This window comes from Lepidochelys olivacea (assembly GCF_965140295.1).
Source record: "Lepidochelys olivacea isolate rLepOli2 genome assembly, chromosome: 15".
NCBI classification, from domain to species: domain Eukaryota; kingdom Metazoa; phylum Chordata; order Testudines; family Cheloniidae; genus Lepidochelys; species Lepidochelys olivacea.
Window position 1 is genome coordinate 4,333,496 of NC_140425.1, and position 21,252 is coordinate 4,354,747.

The window sequence follows — 21,252 nt, forward strand, 5'->3', positions numbered from 1 at the left end:
GGAGGTGACCAGCCCTCTGTGGAGAAAGAAGTGGTTCGGGACTATTTAGAAAAGCTGGACGAGCACAAGTCCATGGGGCCGGATGCACTGCATCCGAGAGTGCTAAAGGAATTGGCTGATGTGATTGCAGAGCCATTGGCCATTATCTTTGAAAACTCATGGTGACCCGGGGAAGTCCCAGACAACTGGGAAAAGGCTAATGTAGTGCCCATCTTTAAAAAAGGGAAGAAGGAGGATCCAGGGAACTACAGGCCAGTCAGCCTCACCTCAGTCCCTGGAAAAATCATGGAGCAGGTCCTCAAGGAATCAATTCTGAAGCACTTAGAAGAGAGGAAAGTGATCAGGAACAGTCAGTATGGATTTACCAAGGGCAAGTCATGCCTGACTAAGCTAATTGCCTTCTGTGATGAGATAACTGGTTCTGTGGATGAAGGGAAAGCAGTGGACATGTTATTCCTTGACTTTAGCAAAGCTTTTGACATGGTCTCCCACAGTATCCTTGCCAGCAAATTAAAGAAGTATGGGCTGGATGAAGGGACTATAAGCTGGCTAGAAAGCTGGTTAGGTTGTCAGGCTAGCTCAGTGGTTTGAGCATTAGCCTGCTAAACCTAGGGTTGTGAGTTCAATCCTTGAGAGGGCCATTTAGGGATCTGGGGTAAAAATTGGGGATTGGTCCTGCTTTGAGCAGAGGGTTAGACTAGATGATTTCCTGAGGTCCCTTCCAACCCTGACATTCTATGATTTGGGGCTGTATAAGTAGGAGCATTGCCAGCAGATCAAGAGACGTGATCATTCCCCTCTATTTGGCATTGGTGAGGCCTCATCTGGAGTACTGTGTCCAGTGTTGGGCCCCACACTGCAAGAAGGATGTGGAAAAATTGGAAAGCGTCCAGCAGAGGGCAACAAAAATGATTAGGGGACTGGAACACATGACTTATGAGGAGAGGCTGAAGGAACTGGGATTGTTTAGTCTGCAGAAGAGACGAATGAGGGGGGATTTGATAGCTGCTTTTAACTACCTGAAAGGGGGTTCCAAAGAGGATGGATCTAGACTGTTTTCAGTGGTAGCAGAGGACAGGACAAGGAGTAATGGTCTCAAGTTGCAGTGGGGGAGGTTTAGGTTGGATATTAGGAAAAACTTTTTCACGAGGAGGGTGGTGAAACACTGGAATGCGTTACCTAGGGAGGTGGTGGAATCTCCTTCCTTGGAAGTTTTTAAGGTCAGGCTTGACAAAGCCCTGGCTGGGATGATTTAGTTGGGGATTGGTCCTGCTTTGAGCAGGGGGTTGGACTAGATGACCTCCTGAGGTCCCTTCCAGCCCTGATATTCTATGATCCTATGGAGGGGAGAGGAGGCAAAGTCACCCAAACCCTGCCTGCTGCAGCAGGAGGCAGAGGGTCCCTTGCCATAGTGGTGCCCCCACAGCTTCTCCAGTGTCAGGAGGCTACAAGAGAATCAGGCTGAAGAGCAGGCAGCACGGAGCCATTCCTGAGAGAGGCCCCACAACGCAGGGAAGTGTCTGACCAGCAATCAAAGGGCCCCAGAGGGTGAGAGTCCGGCTGAGTCAAATTTCTTCACACACCCCTCTTCCCTTACACACACACACATCCCTTTGCCCTTATACCCCCACACACCCTCTCTGCCATTCCACACCCACACACCTTCTCTGCCCTTACACCCCCACATGCTCTCTGCCCTTACACCCCTCCCCCACACCCCCCCTCTCTGGCCTTGCACACCTACGCCCTCTCAGCCATTACACACACACACAGCCATTCCAGCTGGAGCATCTCAGAGCACCTCAGAAAGCCCAGAGCTGTCCTGTTTATAACACGCCCTGTCACCAGGATCAGCCCACTGCTGGAATGAAGCTCTGCCTTCCAGCGTCTCCTCTCCCTGCAGCCCATCTCACAGTTATTGCTTACGGTGGGTTTGGGGGAATAAGTAACACCTATATCGTACCTTTCATCAGAGCATCTCAGCTCTCTCTGCCTGAAACCTGCACAACACCTTCAAGAGACGAGCCTGGGAAGTGGAACTGAAATCCATAACTCTGCCAGACACTAAAAACCAGGGACTTAACAGAGACGCTAAACTGGCTTTATGGCCCATTACACATCCTGCTGCCTGCTAACTCTGGTTCTCTGACCACTACAGAGGTGTTCATTGCTCACTTTATTTTAAGGGATCTCTTACATGTGTGAACCCATATGCTTAACAATCTGTCCCACCTTGTACTTAGCTCAGACACTTTGGTTACCTTCTCCAGACCTGAAGAAGAGCTCTGTGTAGCTCAAAAGCATGTCCCTTGGGCCAACTACACGCAGCATTTGGCATGGCTCATATCCTTTTTGTAGCTATGAACCTTAGCAGGGATGTGGCAGGGAGGCCCTGCCATGGCAAACACACGGGACCTGAAAACTAAACCATCCACTGTGGAAAAGCTAAACAGTGCAGCCCTAAATAGGTCAGTGACAAGAAGCTGTGGAGACAACTTCCGTGGGTGAGGGCCAGAGAGCAGGCGTTCCCCTTGGCATGTGGCAAAGGCAGCCAGCAAAGAGCAGGGCAGGAGATGGGTAGAAGGGGAGGCAACACAGGTCTAAGTCTGGAGACCATGGTCTATCCCAAGAAGGGGCAGGTGTGATCCTAGAGCTCATGAGTCTCCCCAAGTGGATCTCCATCATGGTCTGGATCTAGCCATCTGATCTCTCTGTGGGATTGCTAAGGCACGGCTCACAATGATAGCTACGCCCCATGGCTAGAGCAGCCGAGTTTTCACTGTTCATTTCCCAAGCCTCCGGGAGGGCTGGGATTCACCAATCAAAGCAGAGGCTGAAGAGCAAGTGCCCAGTACTAGCGAGCAAAGGAAGCCAGGGCCCGGGGTGGGTAAGGTTTGGCTAGGGAGGGACCCTCACTCACAGCCCCCGGCCTCTGACTGGGCTGAGAAAGCATCTGCTGGCTGGGGCAGGTTGGAGCTGCTTCACCCCAGGCCAGATTTCTCTGCAGATGTTCCCAGCGGAGACCTTGAAAGGCCTCTTGTCCCTGAGTCCTGCTTCACCCACAGCAGCAGCCTGACTCCCCCAGCACCCAGTGGGCCAGGGTGTTCCCAGGATCAGCTCTCTGCTAGGGCTAAGGAGGGTATGTGTGTAAGGTTTCCATACCACCCTGTTGCTGTACAGTCAGTTGAATCAAAGACTAGTAGTGAAGGGCCTGAACCAAACCCCAGCTCTGAATCCCCCCAAATGATTCTCCAGAAGTTTGGAATCAGAGCCAAGTGTTGCTTCTCAGACCATTCCTGCATGGAATAAGTCAACAGCTGCCCTGCACCCTCAGCCCAAGCTGTGCCTCAAGCTACTCAGTGGGGCTGGGAAAAGCTGCTTCTAACTTGGGATCTTTACCAAGGTTTGCACTGCTCTGTGCTTCCTGGGTTTGCCTGAGACGGGAAGGGGAAATGAAAATGCTTCTGCACACAGTGTCCCTGATCCAGTCGGCATCGGAAGGCCCCACGGATCCAGTGATGGAGATATTTCTAGAGCAAAACGTTTCCCACAAACATCACAAAAGTTGGATACTGCCCAGAACCAGCAACTCCTCCAGGGTTCCCCAGACCTCAGTAAGAATCATGGAATCATAGAATATCAGAGTTGGAAGGGACCTCAGGAGGTCATCTAGTCCAACCCCCTGCCCAGAGCAGGACCAATCCCCAACTAAATCATCCCAGCCAGGGCTTTGTCAAGCCTGACCTTAAAAACTGCTAAGGAAGGGGATTCCACAACCTCCCTAGGTAACGCATTCCAGTGTTTCACCACCCTCCTAGTGAAAAAGTGTTTCCTAATATCCAACCTAAACCTCCCCCACTGCAACTTGAGACCATTACTCCTTGTCCTGTCATCTGCTATCACTGAGAATAGTTTAGATCCATCCTCTTTGGATCCACCTTTCAGGTAGTTAAAAGCAGCTATCAAATCCCCCCTCATTCTTCTCTTCCGTAGACTAAACAATCCCAGTTCCCTCAGCCTCTCCTCATAAGTCATGTGCTCCAGACCCCTAATCATTTTTGTTGCCCTTCACTGGATTCTCTCCAATTTTTCCACATCCTTCTTGTAGTGTGGGGCCCAAAACTGGACACAGTACTCCAGATGACTCCCCACACTGACTGGGGTGCTGGTTTAACAGCCCTGGTCTGTCCACAGACCAAGTAGATCATAGAGAGCAGCCTGGAGCTGTGAGCCCCAGGGTCCTCAGCCAACACACCTCAACCCCAATCTGCCAGCTCGTCCAAAGGAAATTCAGCTGATGCACATTGTTCCCACCGAGCCTTTCTGCAAAGAGAAGCTGAGCCTCACCACAGGCCAACCCAAGCCAGCATGCTAGGGCCAAAAGGCCCCCTATACGCCCAGCTGCCACTCACCTGTTACTCTCAACAGACATTCACAAATCAGGTCTCTTCCTGCTATTATTCCTATCTGTGGGTATTTTCACAGGCCCACCTAGCGCCAGGCCCCCGCTGTCTTGATGGCATGCTGCAGAACAGCGAGGGCAAGCACCTCACCCCTGTAGAGCTCCAGAATTTGTTCAAAGGAGGACAACACTCCTCTGCAGAGGGGGCATTCAAGCCACCCAGCCTTGGCCAAGGCTCCCTGCAGCAGAGCCAAGAACAGAAGCTGGGTCTCCTGACGCCCAGCCCTGTGCCCTAGGCACAGGCATACACTCGGGCAGCCCAGGGGCGCATGGCTGCCCTTGCCGAGACGCTCTTTACCTTGGGTTGGCGTGCTGGAGTCCGGCCAGGCTCCAGGTGCAGCTCCCCTCAGGCAGCAGACAGCACAGCCATAGGGCAGCTGGCAGGCACCTCATCCAGCTGAGCTGCGGCATGCTCATCGTGTCCGGCCCTGGGGCCAGAGCTTCTGAGCTCACACAGAGCCCTTGATCGTTCTTGAGCTCAGCCGATCCCCCCAATGTGCTCCCACACGCCCCCTCCTCCGGCCAAGGCAGGCGCTCAAGGATCTCTCATTGAGAAAAAAAGAGAAGCCCCCTTGGCACAGGGGCTCATGAGAAGTGTAGTGGCCCGGTGCCAGGCCCGGTCGGAATAAAGCCCGGTTTAGCTGGGACCGCGAAGGAGGAAGCTGAGCTTGCAGGGATGGGGGGAGAGAACTCAGATCAGTGCTGCCAATCCTCCCTGCACGGTCCTGAAAAACAAAAACAATAACTGGAGTTAAGTCGCTCTCTGCACTAACTTGGCTGGGGCTCCTGCAGCAGCTGGGGGGAGACTCCAGTTAATTACCAAAGAGGAGAGATCGCCTCTTTGCGCTGCAAACTTGCAGGAGAAAAGATGGGCCACAGGGAGGGAGCGCCAGCTTCTCTCACCTTCCAACGCTCTGGAGCTTCCTCAGGGCCCAGGCAGAGGGGCTGGGGGCTATTGCAAGCCAGCTTTTCCTCCTCTCGCACTCTGCCCAGCGTTGCTCTTACCGCTGGGATGTTTGGCAAAGGGAAAAGCGATTAAAGGCAGCTCAAAGTCCTGCCCCTTTCTTTCGACTGGATTAAGGAACCCAAACAATCCCAGAGGCTTTTCAAAAGACGAGCGTTGCTCTCTCCTCCTTCCCACCCCCCCCTTCATGTTCAAGACGTGGACTGATTTCATATTCCCAGCCTTGCTAAGCGGCAAGGGGAGGGGGAAGCCACTTAGATCATATACAGAGCTCACTTCTTTCTGCTTCCCAGATCCAGCCCTCCACAGAAAGCCACTTCCTGGGATTGCTCGGAAAGGGTCCAATTTTCCTCTTCCACAGCTGGCTGCAGTGGCCTTACTCCTAATTTACATCGGTGTAAAGGAGAGAGGCCCAACAGGAAGCCGCTGCTAAACTTGGAAAGGTGAAGGGGGAGGCGGCGCAATCTGGGCTAAGTCCCCAGTCGGTGTAGTTCCATAGTGCTCCACTTACTTTGATGGTTGCCCCGAATTTACACCAGCTGGGGTCTGGCTCCCTTTCGGCTTTGATTTGGCTGGTGTAAATCAGGAGGAACGAATGGGGTGCCAGCATTTGAGCAGAATCAGGGCTTTTGTTTTCAATAGACTTCACCAGCTGACGGCGTGGCCTGGGGACTTCCTTTTCCTGTCTCTCCCAGGCAGGAACCACTCTGTGGCTGGGAACGTGCAGCCCAGGAAAAGCAGCTCCTTAGGTGAGAACAGACCCTGCCTCTCAGTTTCAGACCAGTCCCATGAAGGAGAGGAGCCAAGGGCATGCAGCGGGGGGGAGGGGGGGGGTGCTCAAGGTCAGGGCCTTGGGGCTGCCACGGCAGGAAGAGCAGCAGTGTTAACATTAGAAGGGGAGATGCTGTGACTATGTGTGTTTCTGTCCCTTTTACTTTGCTCCCCATTCTCCACTGCCAGATCACGGGAAACAAGAGGATCTTTATCCTTCAGGACATAATCGCAAGCCAGTCATTTTCTGTGCTGCTCCCTTTGCTGTTACTGGAGACAAAGAAGAACCTGGACCAAAACTCCCCGGACTTAAACTCTCCGCAGCGCTGGAGCTGGCTCCAGAGCCACACATCCCCGAATCCAGACCTGCATCCAAATTTCCAAACTGTGCCCCCTCTCCCATTTTCTGCATGGTCCAAAGCACTCCCCACCCCCACCGCATGCAAACACCACTGGACTTCAGACCCAGGCTATGGCTACACTAGGGAGCTTACAGAGGAGCGGCTGCTCCCAAGTGGCTGCAAACTGTAAGCTCTCCAGTGTAGCCGTTCTGCGTGATGGGAGAAAGCTCTTCTGTCAGCTTAATTACTCTAGCCACCGTGAGCGGCGGTAGCTATGCCGATGGGAGAAGCTCTCCCGCCAACATAGCGCTATCCACACCGGCGCTTACATTGGCATAAGCAATGTCGTTCCGGGGAGTGGCTAATTCACACCCCTGGGTGACATAATGTGTGTCGTCTTAAGCTGTAGAGTAGCCATAGCCCCAGAAGTGGATCTGAGCTTGGTGGCCTGAGTTTAATACAATCAGGGTCTTGCGTTCTCTCTTCCTGGCTTCTCCTACTGCAAAATCATCAGCACAATACCACACACCTGCCACGGCAGGAAGATGACAGGGAAACTAATATCCGCCTGTACCATGCATTATCACAGATGCAGGCTTCTGATGAGTTAAACTGCAGGATGCAGCCAGGGCAGAGAACATTTGGGAGGGAGTCAGCGTTAGCTCTGGTTCCCACACAAACATCCTCACCTCAGCAATTAGCAAAGGCGATGACGATCTACTTCTATTGCACCGAAGACTGAAGGAGTGGCTGAAAGAAACAATGGTAACAAACAGGGTGTGCCAGGTAAATGAATCGATGTTTAAGCTGGAGAGATGTGAACCCTTAACTGGGTTTGAAAGCGACTCTTCCTTGCTTGCTTTCTATATTTGCTCAGCCCCAGAGTTTTGTGCTTTCATGACAAATCCACTGTGCTTGCTGCAAAGGGAAAACTGAGTTTTGGCCAGCTGTAATTCTGTGAGCAGTGGAATCAAAGAAAGAGCAACACGCGAGGGGATAGGATCTGGAGCGTGGGATGCTTGAGTCTCCATCAAATATCTCTCTGCCCCAGTCTCAGCCAGTGCACATGGCTCCTGGCCTCTGAAGTGGAAACCTGCCCTCCAGGGAGAGGGATCCCTGCAAAGGTTCCTCTACAGCTGCTCCCTTGCTCACAGCTCCTCCAAATGGTTCACAGGAGCCCTTTCAAAAAAATTTTCCCATTGGGCAGAATGGGGTGGGGGTGGGAAGCCATTGCCCACCCCCCCACTACAAGCCTCAGGCAGGCATGGAACTTGCTCACACACACACACAGGGCCACGTTGGACTGACTAGAACTGCCCCCCCCACAAATATAAAAGTCAAACTACACCTATGCTGCTTTTTCCCGAGGGTTACGTCTACACAGCAAAGCAAAACCCACAGCCGGCCATGCCAGCCGACATGGGCTCACGGGGCTCAGGCTCTGGGGCTGTTTCATTGCTGTGTAAACTTCCAGGTTTGGGCAGGGTCCTAGAGCCCAGGCTCCAGCTTGAGCCCAGGAGTCTACACGGCAAGGAAACAGCCCGGAGTCGGAGCCAGGCCGGAGCCTGCGAGCCTGAGTTGGCTGGCACAGGTCAGAGCAGATTTTTCTTTGCTGTGTTGAGGTACCCCTAGAGGGCAGCAGTTCCTCGGGAATCAGGAGCCAGCCGAAGGGAGCGTGGGGAGAGAGTGATACCTGGGGCAGGCAGAGCGCAGTGATTCCCACAGGCCTGGGAGCTATCGGGCGGCTTCTGTGGACAGCGGGTTGTTTAGATTGGCAGCTTTCTGGAGCAGGGACTGTCTTTTTGTTCTATGTCAATGAGGCCTTGAGCCTCAAACGGGGTCCTCTAGGTGCTACCTGTTACAACCTGGCCTGTACCACACCCGGTACAGTCACCAGTCTGGGTCCCATGCGCTTCCAAGCTCCTTGGGCCAGGCCAGAATCTAGTCACTGTTCCGAGGACACTCCCAGGCTTGGCCCTCTTGTCTGACCCCCATCCTGCTGCTGCCCAGCTGCCCTTGATCCTGAAATCAGTGTCAGAGACAGGGGGGCTGGAACAGTTTGTATAGTGCTGAGAACCACTGCATGCATCCGATGAAGTGAGCTGTAGCTCACAAAAGCTCATGCTCAAATAAATTGGTTAGTCTCTAAGGTGCCACAAGTCCTCCTTTTCTTTGAACCAAACTGTAAACCCTGTATATGATGGAAACCACTCCAGGCCAGGGGGTGCAGCAGCACCCCCAGCTCCCCTAGTTCCAGCATCTATAGTCAGAGATGTCACAATCCCTCAGAGCTTCACCTAGGCTGGGAGCTCAATGGGCTGCAAGTTTAACCCCTTCAGGGACAATGTGGCAGGAAAGCAAGGCCCACACACTTAGCAAAGGGCCACAGTGACCTTACTCTGAAAGCATTTGAGTTACAGAGCTTTGGAAAGAAAAGTCCGGAGACACCCCTCCCACGTCTGATCTCATTCCTCCCAGCCAGTCTGAGGTATGTCAGCATCCCAGGATGGGCAGAGTCCTGCCTGCTCTCACTTTCCTGCAAGTCCTCCTTAAGTGTGGCGATGAGGATATTGTGCTCCCCCAACCTGCAGGCACCAGGCAGGTTGGAAACTCATTGGTCCATGGGCTGGGCCAACGATTGAGAGTCATACAAAGGCAATGGCCCTAGATTCCTTTCTTGATGGCTTCCTTGGGATGGTCCTTCCACAAGGTATCAAGCCCCTTCCCAGCTAGGACAGCTATCTGTGAGGCAGGACACTCCAACTGAGACGTGTGTTCAGCACACAGGACAATCTGATGTTCATAACTGGATCCAATGTGCCCAGCTCTGTCATGCTGCCACAACAGAAATAAAGTGTAATGACGATAGTAAAAGCATCCATTTCAAGTGGCATTAAAAATTCAGTGAGGACCTTCCTCCTGGCAGGTGAACATAAGAATGGCCACACTGGGTCAGAGCAATGGTCCACGCAGCCCAGTATCCTGTCTTCTGACAGTGGCCGATGCCAGGTGCTTCAGAGTGAATGAACAGAACAGGGCAGTTATCGCATGCCAGCATCAGGCAGTCCGAGGCTTAGGGACACCCGGAACATGGAGTTGCATCCCTGACCATCTTGGCTCATAGCCTGTGATGGACCTATCTTCCATGAACTTGTGTAATTCTTTACTGAGCCCTGTTACACTTTTGGCCTTCACAACATCTCCTGGCAGCAAGTTCCACAGGTTGATGGTGCGTTGTGTGAAGAAGTGCTTCCTTTTGTTTGTTTTAAATCTGCTGCATATTCATTTTATCAGGTGACCCCAGGCTCTTGTGTTATGTGAAGGGGTAAATAACACTTCCTTATTCACGTTCTCCACACCAGTCATGATTTTATAGACCTCTCTCATATCCCCCCTCAGTCGCCTCTTTTCTAAGATGAACAGTCCCAGTGTTCCTAGGAATGGCTGCTGTGTTGCCAAACAGGTAGTGGCATCCAATCCCCACATGCTCCGGACTTCTATGCACACCTGGAGTGCAGTCTGGTTCTGCTCTATCTGTGTACGCAAGTGTGGCCTAGTGGCAGAGCACTGGCCTAGGAGAGCTGGGATCTATTCCCAGCACTGGCCTGCTAGGTGACCATGAGCTAATCATAGAATCATAGACTGTCAGGTTGGAAGGGACCTCAGGAGGTCATCTAGTCCAACCCCCTGCTCAAAGCAGGACCAACCCCAACTAAATCATCCCAGCCAGGGCTCTGTCAAACCTGACCTTAAAAACCTCAGAGGAAGGAGATTCCACCACCTCCCTAGGTAACGCATTCCAGTGTTTGACCACCCTCCTAGTGAAAAAGTTTTTCCTAATATCCAACCTAAACCTCCCCCACTGCAACTTGAGACCATTACTCCTTGTTCTGTCATCAGCTACCACTGAGAACAGTCTAGATCCATCCTCTTTGGAACCCCCTTTCAGGTAGTTGAAAGCAGCTATCAAATCCCCCCTCATTCTTCTCTTCTGCAGATTAAACAATCCCAGTTCCCTCAGCCTCTCCTCATAAGTCATGTGTTCCAGACCCCTAATCATTTTTGTTGCCCTCCGCTGGACTCTTTCCAATTTTTCCACATCCTTCTTGTAGTGTGGGGCCCAAAACTGGACACAGTACTCCAGATGAGGCCTCACCAATGTTGAATAGAGGGGAACGATCACATCCCTCCATCTGCTGGCAATGCCCCTACTTAGGGGTATGGGGCTGAGGCAGAGGGGGTAGGGGCTGAGGCACAGGGGAGGGGCTGAGTTGTGGAGGGGCTGGGGCAGGGGGCTGAGGTGCTGGGGTGGCTGAGGCAGAGGGGGCAGGGGGCTGAGGCGCACAGCGGAGGTTGAGGCAGAGAGAGCGGTGGGGGACTGAGGCAGAAGGGGAGGGGGCTGAGGCGCAGGGGGGCTGAGGCAGAGGGTATGGGGTGGGCTGAGACACACAGCAGGGGTTGAAGCAGAGTGAGCAGGGGGCTGAGACATAGGGGGCAGGGGACTGAGGCAGGGGTATGGGGCTGAGGCAGAGGGGGCAGGGGCCTTAGGGGTGTGGGGGGCTGTGGCAGATGGGGCAGGGGGCTGAGGGGGCAGGGGACTGAGGCAGAGGGGATGGGGTGGGCTGAAGCATGGGGAGCTCAGGTAACTATCCAAGGCTGGCCTGGGAATGCCAGGGCTGGGCTAAGCTTGGCAGTTGGGTGACCCTCAGTCCCACAGCTCCCATTGGGCACAGCACGCGGAGCCATGGGGGGCTCCAGGATCAGAGCACGCCTAGGTGGTCTACCCTGCCCTGTGCCCCTAACGTTCAGTGATCCCATGGGCCTCACTCTTCATGGTCCCCCCCCGGCCCTGGGCTGCCTGCGATGAAGGGGTGGTGTGGGAAGCAAGGAGCAACCTGACTCATTGTTCACAGGAGGGGCGAGGGTTACTACCTCACTGGTATTTGACCAGCTTGACCTGTTTTTTTTTAATGGTTTTGCTAGTTTTCAAGAAAATAATTTAATCTGCCAGGTTTTTATATGGATCTAAAGATTTGCATTATTATCTCAATACACTGGGATATCTAACGTTAAAAGTTTCTGTGTCCAGCGAAAGATGCTGCAGTGTTCCCACTTCTGCAGTTTAAGTGAGGAGGTGATGTTATCAATGTTAGCTATGGGTGTTATCTCTCTCGATACTATCAATGGCTGCTGAAGGGGTGGGGGTGGGAGGTTGCAGAGTTGCCTTGTGTTTGGAGTTGGGCTTGCTTTGCGGGGAGGGGGTGCGCCAGGTTTTTTTGCATTTCAAAGGCGGTAACCCTAGGAGGGGTGCGGGAGGAGCCGAGAGTGGACATTGTGCACGGGACGGGGGGAAGAGGTAGTAGAGCTGCCCTGAGCTGCAGGGGTCTTTGAGCTCCCTCCTGCCCCTCCCCTCCTGTAAGAATGATGTCGGTTCCTGAGGGGTGGGGCACAGAGCGATGCCTGTTGCCTGTGATAACTCTGAGTGGCTGCTCTACCCTAGGAGGCGGGGCAGTGGGGAAAGCAGCCATGCCCAAGGGTTCCTCAGCAGTGTTGGTATGGGCACTCACTGACCCTGCTGGAGCCACAGAGGGTTGATTGGCCAGGGCCACACCCCCTTTCTGCCAGTTCTGCTTTAAGCAGAGGTGAAAGCCTTCCGCACCTGCACGAAGAGGGGGAAAATGCTAACAGATCTTAACAGCTGAGTATGGTCCTCCCTAAGCGCAGGCATCAATGGCCCCACAAGAGAGTGGGGAGCAGGCCCCAAGCATTGTTCCCATCTGATGGCTGTTTATATGACATGAGTTGGGTGGCCTCTGTCCAGTTCCTAATGGAGAGGTGCTCCCCTTATAGAGAGGGCGCTCTCTCTCCGTGGGTGGTCTTGGCCTAGAAGCAAGGAAGGACAGGGCCATGGAGACTGGGCTCTCCTCTCACCATCAGGGCTGGGTGTCATTGGCGTGGCTGTGTGGTGGGGTGGCGCACTGGGTGTGTCACTCCCCAGCTTTCTCCAACCCATCCTTGTGCAGAAAGGCATGAGGGGCAAATCTACAGCGCTCAATGTGGAGGTACTTATGGAAACTAATTCTGTCTCTTTAAGGCAGGATGGGAATTCTACCTAAGACTTGAGTGTCAGTGAAATTGCTAATGACTCACCTGAGAAAGGGGCGGAGGAAGCAATTTCCCAGGCGGGTGAGGAGCAGCAAACGGCTAAGGAAAAGCTAATGGAGGATCATAGCCTTCTAGGAAAAGGGGGTAGGGAAAAGTCCCAATGCTGTCAGTGAGAATCACAAGGAAACCCCAAGAGGGCAGGGGTGGTGGTGGACTTTTTGCATGGCATAACCCTGGAGATCAAATGCAGCTCCACAGGGCACCAGCCAGTAACAGACAAGATCCTCACTCCTCTCACATCCTTTCCTTTTCAAAACCCCAAAGACATACATAAACTGAGAACTTTTACTGAAGGGGACACTGGGCAAAAAACTAAAGGGGAGGAAAGACCAGCATCTCAACATGTGCTGTGGTTCAGGAAGGAGTTAAAAAACATAATGAATATTAAACAAAACCAGCCTGTCTAAACAGAAGGCATAGTATTGTAAAGATACTTGGAAATGCCTCCCTGTCATGAATTTGCTTGTACTGTTAAGTCTCGTAATACACAGTTCGTTGGTTATGACAAAGAATTTGGTCCTGATGGTAAATCCTTTGAAAAGGATGCATGGTTTTTGGAAAAGCTTTTGAACATGCTAGGAATGGTATCAAGGAAGTCCTATAAGAATCCTGCTTCTCAGCCAATACCTGTAAACAGACTTAGAGCTTGGCACAGCAGAAAAAGCATAACAAACCTAGTCTGCTGTGTGGAAAGGGAAACTGAGGCACACTACCTCATTGCATTGGTGGCTAAATGCCAAGACATCTACACTCTAAAAGATATTGATATCTGCATTATGTTAACAATGCTACTCACAAGAATGTTTTCAGGCAACCTAAGAAAAGAAACACAGAACTTTGTAAAATCACCTGTGGGTGACACTACAATGTTTGGTAACACTTGGGAGTTGAATAACCAAAACCTAAAGAGGGCATTAGGCATCCTGCCTCCGCATTAGTCCATGACTAATGGCAGTAATCTGGCAGTAATCCCCATATTCTTCATAATAATATTATTGTGATATGATAATGACATAATTATGATGTATTTTATTCAAGATAAGTCATGTAAGGTGTCTTTGGAAAAGTTATGATTTGCTGAATATGACCATCCTATTTGCATGCATGTATCATTTTTGTATCTGAAGTTATGAATATTGACTATGTACCTGTATTTCAAATGTAGTTACACCTGGGTTACTCCCACTAGACAAAATGCTTTTAGTCTAGATCAGCAGTTCTCAAACTGTGGGTTGGGATCCCAAAGTGGGTCAGGACCCCAAAGTGGGTCAGGACCCCATTTTAATGGGGTTGCCAGGGCTGGTGTTAGACTTGCTGGGGCCCAGGGCTGGAGCCCCACCACCCGGGGCTGAAGCCAAAGCCCATCAGCCCTGGGCAGCAGGACTCAGGTTACAGGCCCCCTTTTTCCCCCACTCCCAGAGCTGAAGTCCTTTGGCTTTGGCACCCCGCCCTCCCCCCCCACCCCGCTCAGAGTGGTGGGGGTTGGGTGGGTTCAGGCTTCTATGTGGCCCTCCTGGGGTTGTATAGTCAGAAGGGGGTTGGGGTGCAATGAAGTTTGAGAACCCCTGGTCTAGATAGTGGGTGGGGAAGGGCCTATTCAGGGGAATGAGCCATTAGGAAAAAACAATAAGCCTTAGGAGAAGCTTATTTCCCACCTGGTGATGAGCCTTCCTGAGAACACTCCAAACAGCCTGTGAGTAACCATAGAATCATAGAAGATCAGGGCTGGAAGGGACCTCAGGAGGTCATCTAGTCCAACCCCCTGCTCAAAGCAGGACCAACCCCAACTAAATCATCCCAGCCAGGGGTTTGTCAAGCTGGGCCTTAAAAACCTCTAAGGATGGATATTCTACCACCTCCCTGGGTAACACATTCCAGTGCTTCGCCACCATTCTAATGAAATAGTTTTTCCTAATATCCAACCTAAACCTCCCCCATTGTAACTTGAGAACATTGCTTCTTGTTCTGTCATCTGCCACCACTGAGAACAGCCGAGCTCCATCCTCTTTGGAACCCCCTTCAGGTAGTTGAAGGCTGTTATCAAATCCCCCCTCACTCTTCTCTTCTGCAGACTAAATAACCCCAGTTCCCTCAGCCTCTCCTCATAAGTCATGTGTTCCAGCCCCCTAATCATTTTTGTTGCCCTCTGCTGGACTCTCTCCAATTTGTCCACATCCTGTCTGTAATGGGGCGCCCAAAACTGGACGCAATACGCCAGATGCAGCCTCACCAGTGCCCAATAGAGGGGAATAATCACTTCCCTTGATCTGCTGGCAATGCTCCTACTAATGCAGCTACTAATATGCCGTTGGCCTTCTGACTCATATCCAGCTTCTTGTCCACTGTAATTCCAAGGTCCTTTTCTGCAGAACTGCCACTTAGCCAATTGGTCCCCAGCCTGTAGCGGTGCATGGGATTCTTCCATCCTAAGTGCAGGACTCTGCACTTGTCCTTGTTGAACCTCATCAGATTTCTTTTGGCCCAATCCTCCGATTTGCCTAGGTCACTCTGGACCCTATCCTACCCTCCAGCGTATTTACCTCTCCCCGCCAGCTTAGTGTCATCTATGAACTTGCTGAGGTTGTAATCCATCCCATCGTGCAGACCATGGATAAAGATGTTGAACAAAACCGGCCCCAGGACCGACCCCTGGGATACTCCGCTTGATACCGGCTGCCAACTAGACTTTGAGCCATTGAGCCCAACGATCTAACCAGATTTCTATCCACCTTTTAGTCCATTCATCCAATCCATACATTTTTAACTTGCTGGCAAGAATACTGTGGGAAACCGTATCAAAAGTTTTGCTAGTCAAGATATATCACATCCACTGCTTTCGCCATATCCACAGAGCCAGTTATCTCATCATAGAAGGCAATCAGGTTGGTCAGGCATGACTTGCCCTTGGTGAATCCATGCTGACTGTTCCTGATCACCTTCCTCTCCTCCAAGTGCTTCAAAATGGATTCCTTGAGGACCTGCTCCATGATTTTTCCAGGGACTGAGGTGAGGCTGACTGCCCTGTAGTTCCCCGGATCCTCCTTCTTCCCTTTTTTAAAGATGGGCACTACATTAACCTTTTCTCAGTCATCCAGGACCTCCCCCATCACCTGTGAAGGGTTAAAATCCATTGCTGATGTAATAACCTGGTAAATGGATTTGTGGACAAGCCCAAAATTTAGAGTTTGGTCAAGAGGTTAAAGGCCTAGCAATAGCTAAGAGAAAGCAGAATAACCAAAGATAACCTTGCTTTTGCTAAGATATGCCTGTCAGCAATACTCTGAGGTCCTTCTCCTCCTCTGTTAGTTCCAAGTAATGTGACCCCAGTTTATAACAGAAATTCTTGTTATTAATCCCTAAATGCATGACCTTGCACTTTTCATTGTTAAATTTCATCCTATTACTATTACTCCAGTTTACAAGGTCACCCAGACCTTCCTGTATGATATCCCGGTCCTTCTCTGTATTGGCAATATCTCCCAGCTTCATGTCATCCGCAAACTTTATTAGCACATTCCCGCTTTTTGTGTCAAGGTCAGTAATAAAAAGATTAAATAAGATTGGTCCCAAAACTGATCCCTGAAGAATTCCACTAGTAACCTCCTTCCAGCCTGACCATTCACCTTTCAGTGTGACCCGTTGTAGTCTCCCCTTTAACCAGTTCCTTATCCACCTTTCAATTTTCATATTGTCCCTCATCTTTTCCAATTTAGCTAATAATTCTCCATGTGGAACTGTATCAAATGCCGTACTGAAATCAAGATAAATTAGATCCACTGCGTTTCCTTTGTCTAAAAAATCTGTTACCTTCTCAAAGAAGATCAGGTTGGTTTGGCACCATCTACCTTTTCTAAAGCCATGTTGTATTTTTTCCCAATTACTATTGACCTCAATGTCCTTAACTACTTTCTCCTTCAAAATTTTTTCCAAGACCTAGCATGCTACAGATGTCAAACTAACAGGCCTGTAGTTATCCGGATCACTTTTTTTAACCTTTCTTAAAAATAGGAACTATGGTAGCAATTCTCCAATCATACAGTACAACCCCTGAGTTTACAGATTGATTAAAAATTCTTGCTAATGGGCTTGCAATTTCATGTGCCAGTTCCTTTAATATACTTGGATGAAGATTATATCCCCCCCCCCATTTAGTCTCATTAAACTGTTGGAGTTTGGCTTCTACCTCAGATGTGGTAATATCTACCTCCATATGCTCATTCCCATTTGTCATCCTACCATTATCCCTAAGCTTCTCATTAGCCTCCTTAAAGACTGAGGCAAAGTATTTGTTTAGATATTGGGCCATGCCTAGATTATCCTTAACCTCCACTCCATCCTCAGTGTTTAGCGGTCCCACTTCTTCTTTCTTTGTTTTCTTTTTATTTATATGGCTATAGAACCTTTTACTATTGGTTTTAATTCCCTTTGCAAGGTCCAACTCTACCTGGCTTTTGGCCTTTCTCACTTTATCCGTACATGTTCTGACCTCAGTAAGGTAGCTTTCCTTGCTGATCCCTCCCATCTTCATCTCCTTGTAGGCTTTCTGTTTTTTCTTAATCGCCTCTCTGAGATGCTTGCTCATCCAGCTTGGTCTACAACTCCTGCCTATGAATTCTTTCCCCTTTCTTGGGATGCAGGCTTCCGATAGCTTCTGCAGCTTTGATTTAAAGTAATTCCAGACCTCCTCCGCCTTTAGATCCACACGTTTTTCAGTCCAATCCACTTCCCTAACTAATTTCCTTAATTTTTTAAAGTTAACCCTTTTGAAATCAAAAGCCCTAGTCACAGATCTATTTTTGTTTATCCTTCCATTTAGTTTGAACTGAATTAGCTCATGATCACTAGAACCAAGGTTGTCCCCTACAACCATTTCTTCTATGAGGTCCTCACTGCTCACCAAAACCAAATCTAAAATGGCATCCTCTCTTGTCGGTTCAGCAACTACTTGGTGAAGGAATCCATCAGCTATCGCTTCCAGGAAAATCTGAGCCCTATTATTATTAATAGCACTTATCCTCCAGTCTATATCTGGGAAATTAAAGTCTCCCATGATCACTCAATTCCCATTAGTATTTACTTCTTTAAAAACATTAAAGAGGTCTCTATCCGTATCCACATTGGATCCTGGCGGTCTCTAGCCCACCCCAAGCACCATCCCAGGGCAGGCTCTAGTAGCTTTCTTCCCCACTGTGATTTTTGCCCAGACAGACTATGTCTTATCCATTCCATCGCTTCTTATTTCTTTACAGTCTACCTCATCAGTGATATACAGTGCTACTCCACCACCTTTGCCTTTATTTTGGTCTTTCCTAAACAGCACATCCCCTTCAATACCCGTACTCCAGCCGTGACGACTATTCCACCCTGTTTCCGTTCTCCCGAGAATATCTGGTTTCACTTCCTGCACCAGTAGCTCTAGTTCCTCCATTTTGTTACCCAGGCTCCTCGCATTGGGGTACAAACATCTTAACTTTTGCCATTTGGCTTCGCTCACGTTCTGTACCTGATTGGGCACAGGCATTCTACCGCCAATATTACTTATTAGATTGGTATGTACACTGTCCTTCCGCCTTATATCCATTCTCCTACCCACGACTGTATCCTTTCTTACTTCGTTTTCTTCCCTCTCAAAGAGAATAACTGGCGTGGAGATTACCTGGACATCTCCCAACCATCTCCCCCAAATTCCTAGTTTAAAGCTCTCTTGATCAGTTGTGCCATTCCCCCATCCTAGAAGTCTATTTCCCTCCTTACTCAGGTGAAGTCCATCCCAAGAGAACAGTCCTCTGTCCATGAATGCTTCCCAGTGTCTTATTCAAAGTTGCAAATAAAACAAAGAAGCCCTGTTTTTGTTGTGTTAGTTTATTCTGTAGGAAGATGTTCTTTCCACACATCCAACCTTGAGTTTATAAAAGGTTCAAGCATGTCAGTATAAGATGTGGCCTCCTCCCACCTCCCTTTCCTAGGGACCAATGCCTGCCTTAAAACACAAATGAACAACTTGAAAGACAATCTTTATTGCCATATACTTTCACTGTTTCTTTGCTTTTACCCTTAGATATGTATCAAAGGAGCTACTTCATTCCTATGGACCCCAAAGCAGAATTCAACATATATATTTTATACTAATACATTAATTAAAGTACTAATTAAATGTTAAATTAAATGTTAAATGTTAATTTGTTAACTTGAGACCATGGGCGGAGACATTATGTAACCTTTGACCATTGGCTACTGTGCTATCATGTCTTGCTGCTGGACCTATCCGGGGAATTGGGACTGTCTACCCCATCACGTTCCCTCGCCCATGGAAAATCCATATATTCCATTGTAATCAATTGATTGACAGTGTCTCTGAGCCTAACGAGCAAGGTGACACTCTGTCAGCGCTGTACGTAATAAACTCCTGTGCTTGACCTCTACACGGTGTGAATTTATGTCCTTCACTGCGAGTTTTCAAAGATAATGGTAATGGCTTCTATGACTCTACAAGTACATGTGATCAGACCACATGATGCTGGATTCCATCTTGGAATGTCAGTATTTTTTCACAGACTGGTCTGGGAACCAAGCTTTGAAACCAAAGGGTTCCCACCATATGCAAAAACTGTATAAGGGAGGCAGTGACATCATCTGCTGTTCTTCACTCCCCATCCAAGAAGACTCCTAGAAACACCTGAGGAACAAAGACTGAACTGGGGGAAGTGCTGGACGCAGGCTAAAGGAATTTCTAGCATGCGAATGAAACCATCTAGGGATTGCAAGCTGTAAAGCAAGTGCATCTTGCCCCTTAAGAATCTGCAGCCTGCTTGTATCGTCTCTTAGGGTGAGAATCTGCTAATTCACATCCAATCTATCTAATATATTGTTTAGTTAACATTATTTTGTTTATTTGCTAGGTAATCTGCTTTGACCTGTGGGGCTATCACTTATAATCACTTAACATCTATTTTTTGTAGTTAATAAACTTGTTTTTGCTTTATCTAAACCAGTGAGTTGGAGTGAGGTGTGTGGGAATTATAGCTCGGGGCAAAGTCTGTTGTATATTCCTCTCCACACTGAGGGAGGAGGCAAACTTTATGAGCTTACACTGTACAGTTTCCTGTGCAGCACAAGATGATATAATCTGGGGTTTATACTCCGGGGGGGGGGTGGGTGCCTGGGGAGCTGGTCAGAGAGCCTGCATGTAACTGCAGCTGGATGTGTCCCTACCTGTATGTAAGCTGATTAAAGTGCAGGCTGGAGGGCTCTGCAGCTTGTCACAGCAGTACAGTGTGAGAGGGAGCCCAGGCTGGTGGGTCAGGGGGCAGTTCCAGGTGGCACCCCAGGGGGAACACGTTACAGGAATGTGCTGAAAATAACACGCATCCCTCAAACCACAAACAGAGCAATTACTGCCCCTGCTAAATCTCACTACAAAGAAGTTAAATGCTTTTATTTTAAGCCTGTTTACATCATAATCAAAAGGGAATGTTGGGAATTGGACTTGCAGTCCCACTTAATATGGAACTGAGACATCTCTACTCTCTCTCTTCCCAGAGAGCTTTGCCTCTCCCTAGCAGGCAGGATTCTGGGTGATTGCTCTCTCATTTCTTTGAATCCTCTCCATGGCTCTGGGAGGGAGATGGGAATGGGAAGGAAGATGGGGGAAGCAACGTGGCCAGTAGATTATGGGCTGCAGACTGAAGCAAGGCTTAGCATTGCTTTAGCAAGAACAGATGAGGGAGAGTTTGCTGCTGCAAGCCCAAGGATCCTCCCTATGTTCAGATGGAATACTCTCCATTGAGGGGTCAGGAGAGGGATCACAGCTTGGACAGGCTCTCAGGCCTCCAGGACAAAGCTCTTGGCCTTGCCAGCCCACAATTTCCTGTGGGTCTTTCTCCATTGGCAAAATAGCTTAAACCACCCATGTCTACACTGAGCAGCACATACACCAGCCATCAGGAGCTCTGCATTCTACCATGTCTGTAGTGAGGTTCAATATGCATGACCATCCCCTCCTGGCTTCACTGGAGACCACATCCAAAGCCCATTCCAGCTAGCACAGGAACACAGGCCAAATTCTTCTTCGCCCAGGAGATTCAGCCAGAGTCCATTCCAGGTGGGCACAGGAATTTGCTTCAGTTACCCTCATCCTTCTTCTAAGTCAATTAAGAGCTGGAGGCAGAAGTGAGCTCTCTGACGCTCTGTAACCCACTACTGAGTTAAGTTGGCCATGCACATTTATCAGATTTTCAGGCATTTAGCTATTTACCAGGTTTCCTTCTACTGCCATGGGTTTCAGGCCTGTAGTGCTGGGGATTTCCGAATTATCCCATCCCTGGTTCTACATCTTTGGAGTAGGAGTGTGGGTTGGATAAGAATCCATGAATTTGGATGCTGCTTAGATTGTAAGCCCCTTAGAGCAGGGACAAGCACAGCATAGTGGGGCTGTGACCAAGACTGGACAGCAGTTAAATAGCAATGATAATCTGCGCTCTCTGAAGCTCCTGTCAAAACTATGCTGAGAACCTTGCAAGGACTGTCTTTTGGGGGAGATTTCTGGTACC

General features: G+C 49.7%; 1 protein-coding gene across 10 annotated transcripts in view; it reads right to left on the reverse strand.

Moving 5' to 3' along the window:
- The window catches only part of EMID1 (EMI domain containing 1), a 93,414-nt gene extending 87,866 nt beyond the window's left edge, over positions 1–5,548 (reverse strand). For 9 of the 10 annotated variants that reach the window (XM_084649014.1, XM_084649019.1, XM_084649018.1 and 6 more), the window contains exons 1-2: positions 5,366–5,548; positions 4,761–5,187 (exon numbers count right to left, since the gene is read on the reverse strand). In XM_084649014.1, the coding sequence (XP_084505140.1) occupies positions 4,761–4,879 (119 nt within the window). In that variant the 5' untranslated portion in view covers positions 4,880–5,187; positions 5,366–5,548. The remainder of the gene's footprint in view (positions 1–4,760; positions 5,188–5,365) is intronic. The other variant, XM_084649015.1, reaches the window with a different exon arrangement.
- Positions 5,549–21,252: the final 15,704 nt, after the last annotated feature.